Source organism: Lissotriton helveticus, chromosome 12, assembly GCF_964261635.1.
Source record: "Lissotriton helveticus chromosome 12, aLisHel1.1, whole genome shotgun sequence".
NCBI classification, from domain to species: domain Eukaryota; kingdom Metazoa; phylum Chordata; class Amphibia; order Caudata; family Salamandridae; genus Lissotriton; species Lissotriton helveticus.
Genome location: NC_136073.1, coordinates 850,162,783 through 850,185,357, shown reverse-complemented (window position 1 = coordinate 850,185,357; position 22,575 = coordinate 850,162,783). Strand labels below are relative to the sequence as shown.

The window sequence follows — 22,575 nt, the reverse complement described above, 5'->3', positions numbered from 1 at the left end:
TCCAACTGGACATAACTAAGGATTTTCCGCCAGTAGCTCTTCAATGTCACTCCTGTGGTTTCTCTCCCTAGAGAGCTGTGGTTCATCTCTCTAGAGAGCTCCACTGACGTCAAGTCTGGGGCCCGGGTGGCCATGGAAACATCTGCGGAGTAAGAGGGAGTCAAGAAACTGACGGACCACAAGTTTCAAAAGATATTTCTGCCTGGAGAGACCAATGCAAGAATATGGGCTGCTCTACATAAGGGGGGAGAGTTTCTGATCACAAAGATACATGAAGAGGGAGAAAGAAAAGAGACAGTGAGTAAGTCACAGGGGCAGGTAAAGGACTAGGAGGCACCAGTAAGGAGTTACCCGCACATACTGCAGAAGACAAAAAGTAGCAGAGACAGATGTAGACTGTACAGGATGGAGGAAAGGGACTTCATGGTTGGCACAATGGCCATTACACCTACAATAAGCTAGATTTCAGATTGCTGAGAACAGGAAATGGTGGTGGGCGGGGGGCGGGGGACTGAGCAGTGGTGCAACAATTAATGCAATGCTTGGTTTGTGCTAGAGTGGACAACAAGACTCATTTTTGGGGACTAGGGTTTATTTATGGTCATCAGCCTTTGACTCAGAACAATAAATAAACCCGACAAGGGAGAAAGGAGGAGGAAGAGAAAGACTGGAAAAGGTGAAAAGCTGGGATCAACAGTGAGATAAAGAAACAGGAAGTGCAGATGGTGAAAGAAAGAGGCGGGAGGTGGAATCAAGACCAGGCAGTCTCGCTATTCAACAACCCCGGCATTTGGCAGTTCCGAAAGAACATTTTGGGCTCCTGACTTATTTATTTCTACAACTGACGCACTAATTAAACGGTAATAGCCACACACAGCATCAGTGTGTGCTCTGAAACAAACATGACCAGGGCTTTGGCTGTATATTATATGCAGGGCTCCCAGTTTTATAGTATTTATTGTTTCAACATTTCTGTCTGTATTTACCCATATTTATTTTTAACCCATTATATTGGTATTTATCCATATTCATTTAATGTTTACAGAGCAAATGGAGTAATAAAATTGTATATTTCCACATTTAAGTGATATACTTGCACTCAAAATTTGATGCCTGTCGCATTTTAGAAAAATTAGGCGGACAAAAATGGCAAAACATTACACCTACAGGTAAAATATTAGCATTATATACAAATATATGTTATACGATGCCTTATTTAAGGACATCTTATCCCATTGTTTACCTCCCTATGTTGTCTGTGTTCAGCTGTTGGCCTGGAATTCATGAAGAACAGCATGGAAAGTCATTCACAAATAAATACAGACAGGAAACACATTGTTTTCTGTCTGTATTCATCAGTAAATAGCACTAAAAATGAAAAACTGGGAGCCTTAATTTTATGGCATGGGACCCGTTCTAGGATTTTTGAGGCCCCGGGCGAAGGGGAATGTGCGGGGCCCTTCTAATTTACATAAGTGACACCTTCAGGGCTCCGGAAGCTCGTTTTTGCAGACTGGACCGCAGCTCCCTTCCCTGCCACCTACAAGCATCTCTGTCACAGCTCATATCGGGCTGAAAGTGTGAAAATATCTTGGGGGCTGAGAATTAGATCTGTGCAGACGGTAAAGTGCTGACAATGGGTGTCCCGCACTGTCTCTCAATGGGCAGCCCGGCAGGAAGCCTAATTGCAGGACAAAATGCATCTCCTTGAAACTGGCAAAAGATGCAGTGTCCCCCTTCCTTAGTCCTCCCCACATCATCCCTGAGAGGCCCTGAAAGGGGGCCCCTCTCCTGTAAGCCCAATTGCAAACAGACACCTTTCTTCGATGGGATTGGCAGGGGCACAAGAGGTTTGGTGGTTTGTTGCACTGGTGCGGGGGCCCCATGCTGGTGGGCTGAGTGCAAAGTCCTAGGCAGCTGCCCACGCTGCCCATGTCTAGCGATAAAGAACATTTCAGCGCCTCAACATAAAGTCATTGCTCTCACCCGCAGTGCCTTCTAAGTGGAAAGTATTGGAACAAACCAAAAACTGGTAATGGGTGACTATCCAGCCACTTCCTACAACAATAACAGAAAAAGGGAAGACAGACAACAAAGAAACAATAACTCACTAAGGGACAACTGAGCCCAGGAGCCACCGACTCTGCAGTAGAGGGTACCTTGACAAGGCTCACAGTGCCCACACCCTGCTCCTAGGGGGCTCCACATCTGAAGCAGTCTAGGGAACGAAAATAAAATCACCTACGTTGCGTATCCGAAAACGATGTTGGCGGTGACCTTGAGCGCTCCAATCTGGGGTATGATGTCATCATTCATGTTCCTAAAAAACAGAAACAGCACAGAAAATTGCACTAACTAACTGGGTTAAAAGACATTCTTCAGATATTTTAAGCTTAGTAAAGTAAGTTGGCGCTGGCTTGTTCCATAAGGGGGAACCTCAGCCAAACGACTGTGCCTTTGCTGAGCGAACTGCGCACACACTCATGTCTACACACGCCTCTTTATTCTGTACAGTCTTATATTTCAAGGGAGTTAAAACTACATTTAAAAATCATTCATTCTTTTCCATGGGATGATGCAAGTTTTTGAGTGGGCACTTCCTGAAAAGTGAGGCAGGCTCCCCATGCAGGAGATTACTTCAACTAAGCAATTAGGTGAAAATTGAAGCTCCTGTTTCTCCCATTAGAGGGTCTCTACGTTTTACTTTTTGCTTCCATCCTTTAGCTCTCTCTATTGTTAATCTTTACTCATCTCGTTCATAGTAGTATACAATCAGAAAGAATATTCAATCCTCTAACCTTCATTAACTCACTGATACACATGCAGCATTGCTAATAATTTACAAATATAATACATTACCTTTTTCAATTTTGCAAAAATATTTAACTTTTTTTTGGAGAGATTAAACTAGAATACAAGTCCCCGAAATATGCCTGCTCTACGTTTGCTCACATAATATTAATCACCAATCTGTCCTTCAGCCACATCTACTACTGTATTCCACTTTTTAAGATGGAGGCTGATTGCTCTTCAACCCTTTTTTCGCAGCCCAATAGACATATTTATACGCTCTAATAAAGTGGACTTTTAGAATGTTATGGCATATGTTTAAGGCTCTGAAGCAGGGAAGTGGCCAAGCGGCAAGTGAGGTACCTACGTTTGATGGAGCTTATAGAACTATTTTGAAAAGCCTCTGGCACAGGGGTTTAAAAAAAAAATCCAGCAAATTTTCTGAATGGTTAGCTTGTGTGTGGGCTATCTGTGGGATGTATGACGTTACAACGCATACTTTTACAACGCCTACCTTTACATCGCAAGTTGTACAACGCATACCATTACAACGCATAATGCTTTTGGGCGCTGGATAGTGAATAGTTTAATTTACTATTCCAACTCCAGTCCCCGTGGACACTAGGGAAGGTTATTGGATAGTAAATTAACCTATTCCCTATCCTAGAGCGCCCCCAAGCGATATGCGTTGTAATAGTTTGCGTTGTAAAAGTTGCGTCGTAATGGTAGTGCGTTGTAAAAGTTTCGTTGTAAAGGATGTTTCCCCTATCTGTGTGATAAAAAGCCAGCATGTCTGCTATTCTGTGCATGATCCAGATGCAAAGTTACTGGCAGGCTAAATGACATAGCACATATGTCCAGTGAGAGTTTTTTTGTTTTTTTTAACTGAGCAATCGAAAGCTGTGCTTTGCACTCCTGGGGATGAACAATAAACCTGCCTGTGTGAGGACCAGACCAGTCGTGCCCACCATCTCCCACCCAGCTAAGAATCAGGCTGCACTTTCTACACCAGCAGTCTTGACAATCTGGTTCCCACCTTCCCCCTGGCTGGGCCATGAGGTGCCCAGTAGGTGTTTGCCTATTGCAAGGAGAATGCAAAAAAAAAACCAAGGTGATGGATGGAATGCTTGAATAAATCTCAGCCACTGGCAATCGCTCGGGCTGCACTCCAATCGATTGTTTTTTGCCCACCATGCCACCACAGTTTGGACCCAGCCATATGCAAATCTGTCTTGACGCTGCTTCTCATGGGAACCGTCCAGTCGAACTGCCAATGTCAGGTCCTCCCTGGACTGGAAACCAACATCCTGGGACCGGTTTCGGGGTATGTCACCCCCTCATCAGCCAAGCTAGCTTGAATCCAGTGGCAAAGTGAGCAAGGGACCCACGTCTGGGCATACCCTTCCCACTTAGGGCAACAAAAGCAAAAAGAAAAGATGATGGGACGGAATGCTGAACAATGCAAACAGTCACCCCTAGGCGCACATCTTGGTTTAATCCATCTTTTTTTTCCTTACAATGTCACCTCAGTTTGGACCTAGCCATATGCAAATCAGTCCTGACCCTGCTCCTCATGGGAAACATCCAGCCTGCACTGCGAGCCCAGATCCTCCCTGAATTAGAAAGAAGCAACCTAGGGCAGGTTTCACCGAGGTTAGGACTCTAATGATCGTAGCTTCCACGTTTCAACGGCAAAACTCTGGAATTCCCTTGATCCAGACGTTAGGTCCGCTCCCACTTTGACCGTTTTCAGGAAAAAAATAAAAACATGGCTTTTCAATGAGTAATCCATCTCCCTCTCTCATTCTGTCGTCATCTATAGCGCCGAGACGCCCTTGGGCAATTGTTCGCGCTCAACAAATCGCATAAATAAATAATGCTAGGTATACCTTGGTTCCAGTGACACAGTGAGCCAGGGACCTACGCCTGGGCATACCAGGCGCACTTAGGGTGTCAAATGCAAAAACAATAAGGTGTTGGATGGTATACTTGAAGTAATATCACCCACTGATAACTGCTCGCATTCCAATTCATTGTTTTTTTTGCTCATAGTGCCACAAACTAAGGTGGCATGGTGTGCAAGATAATAATGGACAGGGAATTACCAGTGGCTGAGGTTAAATCAAGCATCCCATCCATCACTTTTTTTGGACACTTTTTTGTATACTTTATTACAAGGAGAAGGCATAAAGGTGCCTCCGCCACTATAGAAGTGTCAACGAAAAACAAACCCATTTTGCCACTGAGCGCAGCAAGAGTTGCGTCTACTGAAAACTGATTTTTAGTAAGATGTCTCCTCAAAAAAGTCTAGAAACGTCTATCACGCTGAATCTCTTTCCATTCCACATTTTTTTTTACAATATTTAACATTTACGAATGAATTTTAATAAAATATTAGCAGTTATAAAGTTGTTAGATTAAAAGTGTTTCACTCAAAGTGATTGACAATTAAAAGTTTGAAGAGCCCTGCTCATACTTGAAAACACGAGCGAGATTTTAAAAGGAAAGTTTTGTCCCATGGGACGAGTCCCACCAAAGAGAGGCAAAAGAAGTCGAGGTGAGGCCCACATCAGAAGTTAACGCCCAGCCTAAGAAAATGCTTAACATGAGATGCGCTACACATGAATTTGCCAAATCGGCCTCTAGATGGTGCCAAAGGTCCATCTGCTTTCGTCTCTAAAACAAGTGGATGCGGACGCGCACCGACTCGCAGTAAGGACGAACTTTTAATGTCATTTTTTGGGTTTTACAAAACAAAATTATGAAGGGGGGCGTGGTATTCTCTGACATGCAGTCATGTAATTATTCCGTAACCCTTGTATGTCTACTCAACACAAAGGGGTGAGGGGGGGGAGGTATGCTGATGGGAAACACGGCTGCTGCTTTTGTTACGGGGGCGGTATTGCAGCACCAGTATAGACCACGGGGACACGCTGCACCAGTATAGACCACGGGGACACGCTGCACCAGTATAGAGCCACGGGGACACGCTGCATCAGTATAGACCACGGGGACACGCTGCACCAGTATAGACCACGGGGACACGCTGCACCAGTATAGAGCCACGGGGACACGCTGCACCAGTATAGAGCCACGGGGACACGCTGCACCAGTATAGACCAAGGGGACACGCTGCACCAGTGTAGAGCCACGGGGACACGCTGCACCAGTATAGACCACGGGGACACGCTGCACCAGTATAGAGCCACGGGGACACGCTGCACCAGTATAGACCACGGGGACACGCTGCACCAGTATAGACCACGGGGACACGCTGCACCAGTATAGACCACGGGGACACGCTGCACCAGTATAGACCACGGGGACACGCTGCACCAGTATAGAGCCACGGGGACACGCTGCACCAGTATAGACCACGGGGACACGCTGCACCAGTATAGAGCTACGGGGACACGCTGCACCAGTATAGAGCTACGGGGACACGCTGCACCAGTAAGGAACAACGGGGACACGCTGCACCAGTATAGAGCTACGGGGACACGCTGCACCAGTAAGGAACAACGGGGACACGCTGCACCAGTATAGAGCCACGGGGGCACGCTGCACCAGTGTAGAGCCACAGGGACACGCTGCACCAGTGTAGAGCCACAGGGACACGCTGCACCAGTAAAGAGGCACGAGGACACGCTGAACCAGTAAGGAACAACGGGGACACGCTGTACCAGTGTAAAGCCACGGGGTCATGCTGCACTAGTGCAGTGTCACGGGGACACGCTGCACCAGTGTGGAGCCACAGGGACACGCGCAACCAGTGTGGAGCCACAGGGACCCGCTGCAACCAGTGTAGAGCCACGGGTACACGCTGCACCAGTGTAGAGCCACGGGTACACGCTGCACCAGTGTAGAGCCACGGGGAAACGCTGCACCAGTGTAGAGCAGTGTAGAGTCACAGGGACACGCTGCACCAGTGTAGAGCCACGGGGACACGCTGCACCAGTGTAGAGCCACGGGGACACGCTGCACCAGTGCAGAGCCACGGGGATACGCTGCACCAGTGCAGAGCCACGGGGACACGCTGCACTAGTGTTAAGCCACAGGGACATGCTGCACTAGTGTAGAGCCACGGGGACATGCTGCACTAGTGTAGAGCCACGGGGACATGCTGCACCAGTGCAGAGGCACGGGGACACGCTGCACCAGTACAGAGCTACGGGGACACGTGCAAGCAGTGTAGAGCCACCGGGATACGCTGCACCAGTGCAGAGCTACGGAGCATGCTGCACTAGTGTAGAGCCACAGGGACATGCTGAGCCAGTGTAGAGCCACGGGGACACGCTGCACCAGTGTAGAGCCACGGGGACACGTTGCACCAGTGCAGAGCCACGGGGACACGCTGCACCAGTGCAGAGCCACGGGGACACGTTGCACCAGTGCAGAGCCACGGGGACACGCTGCACCAGTGCAGAGCCACGGGGACACGCTGCACCAGTGCAGAGCCACGGGACATGCTGCACTAGTGTAAAGCCACAGGGACACGCTGCACTAGTGTAGAGCCACGGGGACACGCTGCACCAGTGAAGAGCCTTGGGGACACACTACACTAGTGTAGAGCCACGGGGACTAGCAGCACCAGTGTAGAGCCATGGTGATTCACTGCACCAGTGTAAAGCCATGGGGACACGCTGCACCAGTGAAGAGCCTCGGGGACACGCTGCACCAGTATAGAGCTACGGGGACACGCTGCACCAGTAAGGAACAACGGGGACACGCTGCACCAGTATAGAGCTACGGGGACACGCTGCACCAGTAAGGAACAACGGGGACACGCTGCACCAGTATAGAGCCATGGGGGCACGCAGCACTAGTGTAGAGCCACAGGGACACGCTGCACCAGTGTAGAGCCACAGGGACACGCTGCACCAGTGTAGAGCCACAGGGACACGCTGCACCAGTAAAGAGGCACGAGGACACGCTGAACCAGTAAGGAACAACGGGGACACGCTGTACCAGTGTAAAGCCACGGGGTCATGCTGCACTAGTGCAGTGTCACGGGGACACGCTGCACCAGTGTGGAGCCACAGGGACACGCGCAACCAGTGTGGAGCCACAGGGACCCGCTGCAACCAGTGTAGAGCCACGGGTACACGCTGCACCAGTGTAGAGCCACGGGTACACGCTGCACCAGTGTAGAGCCACGGGGAAACGCTGCACCAGTGTAGAGCAGTGTAGAGTCACAGGGACACGCTGCACCAGTGTAGAGCCACGGGGACACGCTGCACCAGTGTAGAGCCACGGGGACACACTGCACCAGTGCAGAGCCACGGGGATACGCTGCACCAGTGCAGAGCCACGGGGACACGCTGCACTAGTGTTAAGCCACAGGGACATGCTGCACTAGTGTAGAGCCACGGGGACATGCTGCACTAGTGTAGAGCCACGGGGACATGCTGCACCAGTGCAGAGGCACGGGGACACGCTGCACCAGTACAGAGCTACGGGGACACGTGCAAGCAGTGTAGAGCCACCGGGATACGCTGCACCAGTGCAGAGCTACGGAGCATGCTGCACTAGTGTAGAGCCACAGGGACATGCTGAACCAGTGTAGAGCCACGGGGACACGCTGCACCAGTGTAGAGCCACGGGGACACGTTGCACCAGTGCAGATCCACGGGGACACGCTGCACCAGTGCAGAGCCACGGGGACACGTTGCACCAGTGCAGAGCCACGGGGACACGCTGCACCAGTGCAGAGCCACGGGGACACGCTGCACCAGTGCAGAGCCACGGGACATGCTGCACTAGTGTAAAGCCACAGGGACACGCTGCACTAGTGTAGAGCCACGGGGACACGCTGCACCAGTGAAGAGCCTTGGGGACACACTACACTAGTGTAGAGCCACGGGGACTAGCAGCACCAGTGTAGAGCCATGGTGATTCACTGCACCAGTGTAAAGCCATGGGGACACGCTGCACCAGTGAAGAGCCTCGGGGACACGCTGCACCAGTGAAGAGCCTCGGGGACACACTGCACCAGTAAAGAGCCACTGGGACACGCTGCACCAGTGAAGAGCCACAGGGACACGCTGCACCAGTGTAAAGCCATGGCGACACGCTGCATTAGTGTAGAGCCACGGGGACACGCTGCACTAGTGTAGAGCTAGATCTACGGGGACACGCTGCACCAGTGCAGAGCTACGGGGACATGCTGCACCAGTGCAGCGCTACGGGGACACGCTGCACCAGTGCAGCGCTACGGGGACACGCTGCACCAGTGCAGCGCTACGGGGACACGCTGCATCAGTGTAGAGCCACAGGGACACGCTGCACCAGTGTAAAACCATGGGGACATGCTGCACCAGTGCAGAGCCACGGGGACACGCTGCACCAGTGCAGAGCTACGGGGACACGCTGCACCAGTAAAGAGCCACGGGGACACGCTGCACTAGTGTAGAGCCACGGGGACACGCTGCACCAGTGTAGAGCCACGGGGACATGCTGCACTAGCGTAGAGCCACGGGAACTCACTGCACCAATGTAGAGCCACAGGTAAACGCTGCACCAGTGAAGAGCCACGGGGACAAGCTGCATCAGTGTAAAGCCACGGGGAAATTCTGATCTGTGTCTGAATGCTGATAACCCACCACAGAACAGCTGCTGCCACAAGGAACAGTCACACGTCCTCACCTTTTTCTGCACATGTCCAGCAGGAAGACGTTGAGGCCAGTCTGCCGCTCCTGCATCCGCTGCAGGACACTCTGCACGCACAGGCAGTTCTCAGACGTGTACGAGCGGGGGGCGTCAGTGGGCACCATGAAGCTGTTCCCGAAGTTCTCATATCCGTGGCCTGCGTAGTACAGCAGTCCTGTGTCAAAAGAATACACATCAGCAGCTGGACCCCCTCTTGTCCACACGACTTGCAAGAGCCCATTCCCCTAGTTTAAAGGGGTCATCTGGTGAATGACGTCACAGTATGTCTCAACACCCAAGCAGACCTCACCAAACAAACAAAAATGCATCTCAAAACCTACGCGTAGGTCACCACACAAAGCAACAGCCTGGAATGCCTATGGGACTGGAGAAGAGAACGGCCTTTCCCCCTCAGTCACTGGACGGCCCCTTTAATTCGGAATAGGCAGAGATACTGGAATTATGTGGCAGTGCAGGGCTGCGTTATGCAACTGGGCTAACTTAGGTATCCTGCAAGAGTACTATGCAATTAAGAGCAAATTATGAGGAACACCATTTGGCTTTAGCCTGCAGTGATTAGGACATTTTAACACATACAGGTATAAAAAAGCCAATTCCATAGACAATGCAGAGGTCTTATAAAAGAAAGAGCGCCTCATTTTTCCCATCCATGCACAGTACAGGGGTCTCTGAAACTACTTTTCTCATCTTAAACTGGGGAGTTGGTGACCAAAGACACCAGGAAATATATATAGACCCGAGCTACCAAACACATTTGATGTGGCGGACGAATACACACCGCCCTGGTCAGAATCTATATAGGCAAAAGGGTAGTGTTTATGGAACCCTCAAAACTGTGCTACAGTCTATACCACTCCAAGCCGTAGTATACATATGATGTGGTAGATTATGAACTAGAGGTGCGGCCAGTACATAAGGGGAAAATATATATATATATATATATATATATATATATATATATATATATATATATATATATATATATATATATATATATTTATATATATATATTTATATATATCAGCCCCAGTATGTATTTGATGAGACAGAGACTATGCAGCCACCAGCCACAGCAAGCATGCTAAGTTGTAGAAAATATATACATATGTGTATGCATGAAAATACATGATGTGGTTGCAGAATACATGCTACAGCTGGAAACAGAATATATGTGATGTTGCGTACATCTACCACCCTGGTCCACGGTGTATATGCAATATTGCAGAGTGTAGACTAGCCACATTGACTGTATATTCATCAAGTAGCACATGCCCCACCACCATCCACTGATCACCATGACTATGCGACGTGCCCCATCAGATGGCACCCTTGATCACATACCGTACACTCCCTTGTCCAACAGCAGCAGGAACTCGCTAACGGCTGCCCCCATCTCGCTCTTCGTCAGGTCCAGCAGGGACACCACCTTGAAGTTGAGCTGCCGCAGGAGGTTGGTCAGCTCGTGCACGTCCACCATGGGGGCTCGGAGCTCCTTGTGGTTCTGGTAGGACATGTTACCGATCAGCAGCGCCACCTTATCTGTGGCTACTCAAGACAGATGCAAAAACACAGCAGATGAAGACATGTAAGTGGCTTAAAAAGTACAGCGAATATTGCAAACTACAGTCCTTTTAGGCGTTTGGCGTACGTGAGATGGGGGTTCATGAGCCTCGACACAGAGCACTAGGAGCTGAAATCACAAGAAGCGTGCAGGCCTCTCACAGGGTTCACCAGAGACCATCCTCCCTGGTCAAATGAGTAACAAGGGACTTTGAACGTCAACCTTCTTAGGAGCACCTACTCACAGAGAGCGGTACGGGCCATACGCGAAACAGGGAACGCCTATGGAGAGCTGGAGAACAGGCACTGCCTTTTAGGGCTGCACGTTTTCAGGAATCTTCAGTGCATCCAAACCAAAAGAAGCATATCTAAGCCAGTGACGTACAATGTTTGTATAAGTACATACAAGATTTGTTGCTGCAGAGAAAGAGGGCTAACTGAAGTATGGGAATATTTAATAGATATATTTTCATAACTGACTGTAATAGTGTGGAATTTTACCCAATCTGTTTAGAAAAATGTCTTCAATAAAACTCCTGGCCCCATTTTTGTTTCAATTAAAATTCCTGGGAACAAGCTCCCTTAATTCAACTGTGTAGGGTAGGACTATCTCACTTTGTGCAATATTGGGCTGGCTTTAAAATATTCCCCATTTCTACTTTTATCCCCAAGTTCAATGCAAGACCCTGGACAAACCAAAAGACTAACCAAGGCCACCATCAGCAACACCACTCTGTGAAATGGCTTTCAATCAAGGAAACACATGTTTAATATTGAAATATAATCATATAAAACTTAAAAACACTGAAAAATGTATGGACAGGGATGTATCAAGATTTAACAGTTAAACAACAGAGAGGATACTCATATTGAAGAAGAAAACAAACAATTTAGTCCAGCTAAAAATTAAACGTGCACAGTTTCTTTGAATACTATACAAGACTTTTAGCGGTATACGGTCCCATTTACAGGAGCAGCGCCCTACAAGCTGGGCAGCCACTGTTCAATAGTATTTTCAGAATGTATTCTCTGCCCACAATAGAGATTTCTGTTAATTGGGGCGCTTTATTCCTTAAAAAAATATTCATCCGAAAGAATGGGGCAGATGATTTCCCCTAATGACTCTTATATTGTATTCATTTGAGAAATATTTTATTTTCATTTCGACGTTCATGTTTCAATCTAAAGTGTGTTAGTGTCAACTATAGAAAACACAAGGCTTTTTTGATGTTTTAGTCCAAAATCTATTTAGATATTTTTAACATTTTGATTTTATAATATCACATACAATTCTGGAAGCTTGGCTTTACCATCCAATCTTTATCCACTCTTTGTTCTGCTCCCCTCTCTATATGCTGTCTGTACGCATCATACCCTTGAACTCCTGGCACTGTATGGATTACTTCCGGGGTAAGTAGGTGACCCGTCTTTCTTCCTACTCACAGCTTTTGTGCCCTCCCGCACAATGGTCGAAAAGGCCGTGAGGGGATTTTGAGATTTCCAAACAGTCCTGCATCTCTGAATGTCCACAAGGACTAACACTGGCTCACGGCTGGGCATAATTTGAGCAGGTGTTTGCCCGGTCCTCGTACCTGAACTCATTTTTGAGCACCAGGACTTAAATAAGATGGCTTTCCTGACCCCATTGACTATGAAGTGGTCAAACAGTTTCCATGAAGCGAACTCAGCTATGTCTGGCTGGGAATAACAGGCACACATTTTTATTTCAAGATGGGCAGTGCTACATTGGCACAGGGGCAGTGATGCCGCTGGCACAAAAGGCCTTTCCCTGTGATGGAGCTACCAGGAAGCTCCACTGATTCCTGGTGCTGCCAATGGTTGCCACAGTTCAAGACCTCCTAAGAAAAGACATGTCAATTCACACAATGTCATAATGTGTCACACAATATTGGCCATTTTTCATACAGTCTCCTGGCGAAAGCCGATATCACACAGTGGCACAAAGTGAGGTGGCAAGCTCTTCAAAGAGCAGGTTTCCAGCTCGTCTTTACAGGGTCTGGGGAGCCGATGTCCATCATGAGTTTTACAACCTCCCCAGGATGTCAGTGGCAGCCTCATGAGCCTCTTTTATTAATTGGGGCAGTCAGGTGGGTAGTGCCTGACTGGTGGCCCCGCCCCCTCCACAGCTGGCCAGGATGGGGAGGGTCAAAGAAACGCCCCTTCAAGTCCCCTCCCCCCTTACTGGCCAGTTACCTTCCACCCCTATTGTCCCTTCCCTGGCAGAAATTCCAGTCCAATGTTTATGTTCAAAGGCCCCATTACAAGTTTGTTGGAATAAGGTAGGGTATTTATCTCATGTTGTAAACACTGCTACTCCACGCATGAGGTATTTACCACGAGTGGAAAATACCTCCTATACCGAGTTTTCCACATGGAAACGAGGCATAACTTGCTGAATCTGTTTTTAACCCCTTCCATGCTGATGACGAGCTCAGCTCGTCATCAGCGTTACCTACCGTGTGCTGATGACGAGCTCAGCTCGTCATGTAACGCGGTAAATTTAATAATGCCGCATACAGCATGAAAAACGGCCGCACGCATGTGGTTAACACACCGAATTCAACATGTTTGGCCTTTTTTCCAGGCCTATTCGCCCCAATAAATTTCAAAGAGGTTTACCTGCTGGAATTTATCAGGGGAAAACTGTGAGGCCGCGATAATTCTCACAGAGGTCATAATTCTTACACATATTTGCACAGGGATCAGAATTTAGCCCTGGACTCGTAATGAAGGCCATACTGTGTCAGAATCTGTCCAGACACCCGTACGCCCTACTCTACTTTCAAAGACACCTACCCACCGATTCTTTAGATGTTATATAGTTGCTCTGTTTTTTCTGCACTAGTTGATCTTCAGAGAATTGTTCTCCTTGGGCAAATGTTAAGCACAGGTCACGTGATCAAAGAGTTGTGAGTATCTTTTCATGTAACAATCTCTGCTTGACACGTGCTTTTCTGCTTAAATTCTCCAATTTCTTCTTTAGATCACTCACACTTGCCTAGCGCAGAGCGAACTGCGCATCCACATGGTTTCGCTCTTACCCTCCGAACGTATGGTGTGCCGAGGCATACAACTGCAATGTGGATTCAGTAGATAATTCACTGTCCCTCTGGATGCATGAATATAAGCTCTGAAAAGGGCACAGGAAGTGGCCACTCAAACAAGTGCAGAAAAAAAACAATAAAACACTTTCAACTGTTTTCCACTGCCTTCCCAGCCAGAGACTCTACAAACCTCCAGGCACCCGTACATGTCTTCATAAATTACATATATTTGTTGGCAACGACAACAGTAGCAGGTCGTGGATGCTGTGCAAAACAAAAAGAAACATAACCACAGTTTGTTCTAAGTGTTAACCAGCAAAGCAAAAAGTTGTTGCTCAGCATTAAGGTGTGTAGTTTAAAACACACAAAATCTGCTCAACACAAGCAAAAAACATGTACAGAGTAAAAATGCACCAGGGAGTGAATGCTGTGCAAGTTTACAGCTTTTTTTTCTCACAATAAATATCAGTACATCTTATGTATATCCAGGGATGAGGGGTGGCCTAGATGTCAAAATATCTGGCTGCAGTCTATGTCGGGGACCGCAAAATGGAATACAGCCCGCGCATGGGGGCATGGAGAGCACCATGGGTTGCAAACTGGGCGACAGATGTGGATTGGTGTCAAAATAACGAACAAGTGGTCTACCAAAGATGGGGCTGCCCGAAAAAATGGGAGAAAATCTGGCGCAATTATAGAGAGGAGTCAAAGGGATAGAATGTGTCGGAGCGAGGTCACGCTCTCAGAGTTTTTAAAAACTGTACAATTCCACCCCCAAATGTGCATGTAAAATAGTGTGGGGAAGTGCTACTCCTTACGGCAGGGTAGAACGAGTACATCAACAATGTATTCATCTCGATAGCAGAAACACGCTTTCTAGCTTTGTAGAACTGAGCAACTGTTTAACCCCTTTGTTGCGTCCGTCGGCCAACGGTCGTCGCGAGCACTACCTCCGTAGTGCTGCGCACATCCGTTGGCCGACTCCCACTCAATAGAACGCCGCACACCGGAATTGCCGCAGTGGTTAAGGTGTTAATAATAATATTTAAACAAAAAAAATAGCACACATGGAAGAGTGTAACCAATCTAGATGCTGAAGCCTTGAAATCCTCTACCTCCACACCCAGGTCAGCGACAGGTTCCAACTCTCCTCCGCCTCCCAGCCTCCTTCCGCGACGCCATCTTACCATAGAGTTCTTACCGTAGAGTTCTCTGGCAGCGTCACCTAACAGTGGGGCTGGTTCTGCAAAAGAACACAAAGTTTCATTAGTGAACCCCAGATCAAACACACAAGCTTGGAGCAACAACACTAGATCAAGAGCCATGTGAGGCTGAGACTGCACGACCAGTCTGAGAGACAGGTGTTACTATGAGAGCATAAAAACAGGACAAACATAAGGGGCATGAGAGCATAAGGCTGAGTGGAAAGGGGAAGTGAGACACGATCAGTCTAAGACATCAGGGTGCAAGACAACATGACCAGTCTGAGAGACAGGTGTTACTATGAGAGCATCAAAACAGGACAAGCATGAGGGGTGTGATAGCATCTAAGGATGAGTGGAAAGGGGAAGTGAGACACCATCAGACTAAGACATCTGGGTGCAAGACAGCATGACCAGTCTGAGAGACTGATAGAAGAGTGGAAGTATGGCCACTCACTCACATGCAAGTGCGAGGGAAACAATTCTCAGAAACAAGGAGTGAGGAAATATGAGAGGCAAGAATTGAGACAGCATCACCAGACTGAGAGACATCTCCAGGTGAGACAGATTCAGCAGTCCGAAACATGCAAGAAAGAACACATGGGAGTGCCATTGGATGACGAGTCTGAGAGACATCTCCAGGCGAAAAAAATTCACACGTACGAAACATGTAAGAAAGAACACATGGGAGTGCCATTGGATGACGAGTCTGAGAGACATCTCCAGGCGAAACAAATTCACACGTACAAAACATGTAAGAAAGAACACATGGGAGTGCCATTGGATGACGAGTCTGAGAGACATCTCCAGGCGAAACAAATTCACACGTACGAAACATGTAAGAAAGAACACATGGGAGTGCCATTGGATGACGAGTCTGAGAGACATCTCCAGGCGAAACAAATTCACACATACAAAACATGTAAGAAAGAACACATGGGAGTGCCATTGGATCAACCAGTCTGAGAGACATCTCCAGTTGAGACAGATTCAGCAGTCCGAAACATGCAAGAAAGAACACATGGGATTGCCATTGGATGACGAGTCTGAGAGACATCTCCAGGCGAAACAAATTCACACGTACGAAACATGTAAGAAAGAACACATGGGAGTGCCATTGGATCAACCAGTCTGAGAGACATCTCCAGTTGAGACAGATTCAGCAGTCCGAAACATGCAAGAAAGAACACATGGGAGTGCCATTGGATGACGAGTCTGAGAGACACCTCCAGGCGAAACAAATTCACACGTACGAAACATGTAAGAAAGAACACATGGGCGCGCCATAGGATGACCAGTCTGGGAAGCACAAGAAAGAGGTCCGGGAGGGAGTATGAAGCGTGTCTGCAAGAGAGACAAAGAGGACAACTGATTGCTTGAAAAACAGAGAGACGCCATACTAGTTTAAGCGACAAAGAGGTGTAAATGCCAAGAGAACACTCATGTCCATTGTGAGGGAGGGGCCTCTCCTTTACCCACCCACTTCCAGGTGAGAGGTCACAATCAGGCCCCAGCATGTGTGGGGAATGTTTACACACCTGCAGCCGTCGCCTCTCTTCTGGTGCTCTCCAATGGGAACAGTCGTGGTCCTGAGGGTTGGAAACAGAGAGTAAAGCACAGGGGTCAGTTATGCGATCACAGGTCCTGGTCACACTGTCCAGGAGCAGGAGGTAAGGGCTATGGGGGCAACTGATGGCTGTGGGAGAGAGAATTGACAGGAGGTCAGAGGTTCTATAGCATGAGATTTTTTGAAGCTAGGGGTGAAGGTCTAAGCGTGCTGCCAAATGTGAGACCTGCTATCTGGACTGTGAGAATTGTGAGATTGCGAGGTCAGAATGTTGCAAGAGTCAGAGTGAAACACAACCACAGGGAACACTGGATATCTAACACAACCCCACACGCTCAAGCCTGGGTATGGTCAGCCATGGACATCACCCAAGGAAGACACTTCATGTATTAATCTGCTCCTAGACATACCCTCAGCATGTAAAGCACTACAAGGCTTTGTATTTAGCAGGTGTGCAGCAGGTAAAAAGTGTGCAACATAACTCCAGTTATGATGTCTCAGATCCCACAATCACCGGTGTCAGCCCACACTCAGGATGGGCGGGGCTCACCCACACTCAGGATGGGCGGGGCTCACCCACACTCAGGACGGGCAGAGCTCACCCACACTCAGGATGGGCCGAACTCACACTCAGGATGGGCCGGGCTCACCCACCCTCAGGATGGGCGGAGCTCACCCACACTCAGGATGGGCCGGGTTCACCCACACTCAGGATGGGCGGGGCTTACCCACATTCAGGATGGGCGGAGCTCACCCACACTCAGGATGGGCGGAGCTCACCCACACTCAGGATGGGCGGAGCTCACCCACACTCAGGATGGGCGGGGCTCACCCACACTCAGGTTGGGCGGGGCTCAGGATGGGCGGAGCTCACCCACACTCAGGATGGGCGGAGCTCACCCACACTCAGGATGGGCGGAGCTCACCCACACTCAGGATGGGCCGGGCTCTCCCACACTTACCAATCTCTATCTGCGCCTCTGAACTCCAGGATTCATGGAAGAGGTTGTACACCTTACAGCGATACCTGCCCCGCTCCGCTGTCGTCGCCGCGCTCACCTGCAACAGAGTGCAACGTGTGGAGGGTGTGAGATGAGAGGGATAGAGACAGAGAGAGCATGGAGAGAGAGAGTGCAAAAGAGTCAGGAGAAAGGGGGTGAAAGAGAGACAGAGAGAGAATTTAGAACGGATTCATTTATTTATACAAAACCAGTACAAATGAGGCCCGATAAAATATATTTCCATCTATTGTATTGAAGTTGTTCTTCTATCGCTACAATGCAATCCTCGAATGCTGTGTTACTACCAGGCAACAGCTTATGTGGCTTGGGAAACCACTGCTTACTGCCTCATGTCTCATGAATCGAACCCATCACTTTACAGGCGAAAACAACTGGCCCATGTTCATAAGGCCTACTTAATGTAATTTTATCCAACTGTACCGATTTAATGCATTGTGTGCTGTTAATACCCTGGAATAGCAATTCTGCACATGAACAAACAGCATTTCTTAAACCATAAGTGCAGGCCCACAGGCAGCAATATGCTGTTTATTACCACTGATGAAGGAAGAGGAAACCATCTCCCACTGTCTCTACTCTCCCCACCCAGGCGCTCTTCACCCCTCCTTTTGTACTATCAATGTCCAATGCTCTTGCACTCCCACCTTTCATATTGCCTCCTTAGCACTCTCTTTCCAAATTTTGTTTCATGCCCATTTCTTGCTAATCCTTTCTTAACTCTTCAATGTCTCTTTCTCATCACTACATAATTTTCTTCAACCCATTCCTTTCTCTCACTCCACCCAGCTTTTCCCTCTGCCTTCTGAACTCCCTTCTCTCAAGCTCACCTGAAGGGAGGCATTCGTTGCCCCTGGGATGGGGGCTTCGTTCTTGAACCACTGGTATTGAGGGGGCGGGTTTGCCACGGCCAAACAGGACAGGTTAAACGGGTCCCCCTCCATGAGGACGCAGGATTGGGGGTGCCTCAGGATACACAGCCCATCAGCGATTGAGCCGAAGCGGCCACTCACTGAAAGAGAACAGCAAAAAGACATAGGCTACACTTTGACCAATCCTGGACAGTCAGAAATGTGGAGCAGCCACGGAAAGTGTAAAGCCCCCGCTGATAGGACAGAAGAAGGCATAAGCCAACAGCAGTAAAAGCTATTCATCACATCACACAGAGTGCAAGATAAATTTAGTGGGTTTTTTCCACTGTGAAACCTGTGCAATTTCCATCAAATCTTATGAAATCTATTTTGCCAGTATCAAGAGTAACTTTTCTCCGCTAGGATCCACCACAGGAAACAACAATAAATTATGGCGTTATAAGCAGAACAATGGATTAAGAAGAATATGTTGAATTGGAGTTCAAAATACGTCTCGCTCAACCATTTTCCCCTGGAACACGTCTACCATGGTCACAAATCAAGCGAGTGACGTCAGTGGATTGAAGGGAGTGAGGCCTGTTAACTGCCAAGGACTTGACTTTGTTGGCGAACTGCAAGAAGAGTGAGATGGTTTCACGGACACTGGTGACTGCAGTGGCGGGGAGCTCAGTGCTGTGTGAGGCCGAGTGACACATATGATGTACAAAGATAAGTGCACTAGAAATGATATTGAGGCCATAACACATTAGCAAGCACTGACATGCTCACAAGTCAGGCGTGCATGCCTGTCATACGAACAGTGGATACATGTCGCAAACAGAAGGACAAGCTTGTGAAGTTCTGAAGTTGAAAATTTCAGCGCCACATTACAGCATCAGTGGCAAGTGAATGGAAGTGTATCCTTCTGCGATATGCCAGGCCATGGAAGCGTATCCTCAATGATATGCCAGGCTAAGGAAGTGTATTCTTCCATGATATGTACCAACAAAAGGAGAGGCAGGGAGAGTCAGGACACCTTCTTAGTCGGGCTTTGAGGGCGTGAGTTTCCACCGCTTGCAGCTGCAAATCCACTGCTATTCCGAGATAAGTACCCTCTTAGACAAGTAAAACTTCTAACTCCTCGCATTGCGGTATTTATGTGTTTTTGTCCTACAGGGTGTGCCAAGTAAGCCTCCACCCCCCTCCTGTGACCCATGGTGCATTTTGCATTTAACCAAAAAGTGAGATATTTTAATAACCTTCTTTCGTCGGTGATGGGTGGGGTCACAGACCTTTTGGTCCATTGATCCTACCATAGGAGTAGACTGCTCCAGTGTTTTTAAACCACTATAGCTTTCTAGCTGTTTTTAGTACACTTCAAGTTCACGCCACCCCTGAGTACTACTGGTATCTTCCCTAGGGGTATTGAGGTTGGTGATAACTATATTGTTTATGCGCCATACACGATTTTCCCACATGTTTGGAGCACCACAGATGTACGCGTTAAACCAACTACTTAATGTGTGTTTTGTCTTTTATGTATGTCTGTCCCCTTTTTTTCCTTAGGTGCGGAAATCCTCCTAAACCAGGAGTTACCAGGAATGAGCAATTGCTCCTTCCACTTTTGCACTTTTTTCACTTTTAAAAATATTTTCACTTGCACGTCCCTAGGTAAGGGTGAGCCTTAGGGTGCTCATACCACCAGGGTTTATCACACTACATGAGTCCTGAAGAATGCCTGGTAAACTTACACCGTTTCATAGGCTGAAACATGTCGACTGATATTAATACTAATTGGAATTAACCAAACCATTTTATTTGGCTAAAATTCCTAACACATAATTTTTATCTGTGTCTGAGGGATCTATTATTGAAGTATTTGTTGATACTCATTAGACACTTTTAAAGTATTCTCACTGCACGCCTACTTCACGAAACCCGCTCCGCAGTAAATCTGGCGTCGTAGCACACCAAATAGGTACTCGACCTTTTTGGTGGGGCCCGATGATGAAACATGACACCGACCAGGTCGGTGTGTGGGGGCTTTCTTACCTACCTAAGTTGGGTCAGGTAATATCTATTCTCCTATTTTTCTGCTCCTTCATGTGGTTGCTGTCATACCACTGACCTCTCTTCTTGTGTTGGCATTCTTCCATGATATGCCAGGCCATGGAAGCGTATCCTTCCGCAATATGCCAAGCCATGGAGGTGTATCATTTCGTGATATGCCAGGCCATGGAAGCGTATCCTTTAATGATATGCCATGCTATGGAAGCGTATCCTTCCGTGATATGCCAAGCCATGGAATTGTATCGTTCAATGATATGCCAGGCCATGGAAACTTATCCTTCCGCGATATGCCAGGCCCTGGAAGCAAATCCTTCCGCGATATGCCAGGCCCTGGAAGCGTATCCTTCCGCGATATGCCAGGCCCTGGAAGCGTATCCTTCCGCGATATGCCAGGCCATGGAAGCGTATCCTTCCGTGATATGCCAGGCCATGGAAGCGTATCCTTCCATGATATGCCAGGCCATTAACTGTATTAATCTTTAAGAAAGAGACATATATGAATGGCTGCTTGGACTATCGAGGAGGGACATAGGTACTACCTGGAAATGTCAGTGGATCGAAGCTTATTGTGGGAGGGCAAAGAAGAGCGTGGCAAGACGCAGCCAACCATATGGGCTGAGCGCGACTGCTACGCCTGCCTCCAGTGTCTACAGGGCTACATTTCTAGGAGTGGGCATGAGTGGCTATAGAGTAACCAAGAGGAAGGAGTTGGGGAGGACACAGTCTAAGAGAATGAAAGCATAAAAAAGCTCAGGGCCTGATTCCCAAACCTGAACATTACAGGTTCCCAGGCTTACTCTGGGACATTTTTTGTGGATTCCAAGTTACGTTCAAGTGGAGGCATTTCCATATGCGTAGTTGTACATTGTTTACAATAAATTAAGGGAAATGCTACTCGTGTGCAATTAAGACTTTTTTTCCTCTTTTGGGAAAATGTTTTTCCCTGTGGAGAAACCTTCTCTGACTTCTTAACCAATTTCAGGGATTTAGTCCTGCAAATCTATGACTGTTTCCGGAGTTCACATTGGTCATTAAAGATCTTTGGATGTTCATGATTTTGTGGATATTCCCAAAGTTTCCAGGTCATCCACGCCGCTGAAGCGTACTGTAGGATTTACCAATTTGTCATTTACACTTTTGTGCTCTTAAAGTTGTGCATGAGTAAATAGACTTTCAAATGTAAGGTCACATCTTCTAAATTCTTTACACTCAAAGATTAAGCTATTTATTTACACAAGGAACAGGCTTTCAGACTCGGCACACAGACACCAAGTGTTCCTGAGATAAGAGACAGTATAATAATAAATAATTATAATATATAATAATAAAGATAAAATAAAATGGATAAAATAAAATAAAATAAAATAAAAATGAGATAAAGAGACAGGAAGTGTAGGGTGGAAGAAAGGTTTGAGGTGGAATCAAGACAAGAGAGTCTTGGTGTTCATGAGATAAAGCGACAGGAAGTGTAGGGCGGTGGAAGAAAGAGGAAGGAGGTGGAATCAAGACCAGCAGCCTCATTATTCAGCAACACCATAAGGCAGCGAAAGAGGTGGGTTCCTAAGAAAAGCTTTGTGCCCCTGCAGTTTTTGTTTTACAAATGTATCACTGCAGAACAGAAAATGTGCATGGATTGTAAGATGCTTGAGTGGCTGTAGCAGGATGACGCCCAAGCCATTGAGGTAGACAAAAGGGAAGCCAGGGCAGGTATTTACTGGGAGCGGTGATGTGTTCACGTACATCCGTGCATACTGAGGTAATATGAATTTTTATGCTCAATTG

The 22,575-nt window shown here is 47.8% G+C and overlaps 1 protein-coding gene across 1 annotated transcript in view; it reads right to left on the bottom strand.

Annotated features, from left to right (window-relative positions):
• The window catches only part of LOC144798539 (mucosa-associated lymphoid tissue lymphoma translocation protein 1-like), a 64,297-nt gene that overhangs the window by 11,651 nt on the left and 30,071 nt on the right, over window positions 1–22,575 (bottom strand). Inside the window, exons 6-12 of the mRNA XM_078669466.1 lie at window positions 18,703–18,884; window positions 17,816–17,912; window positions 16,825–16,875; window positions 15,286–15,327; window positions 10,801–11,004; window positions 9,436–9,613; window positions 2,246–2,320 (exon numbers count right to left, since the gene is read on the bottom strand). Coding sequence (XP_078525592.1) covers window positions 2,246–2,320; window positions 9,436–9,613; window positions 10,801–11,004; window positions 15,286–15,327; window positions 16,825–16,875; window positions 17,816–17,912; window positions 18,703–18,884 — 829 coding nt within the window. The remainder of the gene's footprint in view (window positions 1–2,245; window positions 2,321–9,435; window positions 9,614–10,800; window positions 11,005–15,285; window positions 15,328–16,824; window positions 16,876–17,815; window positions 17,913–18,702; window positions 18,885–22,575) is intronic.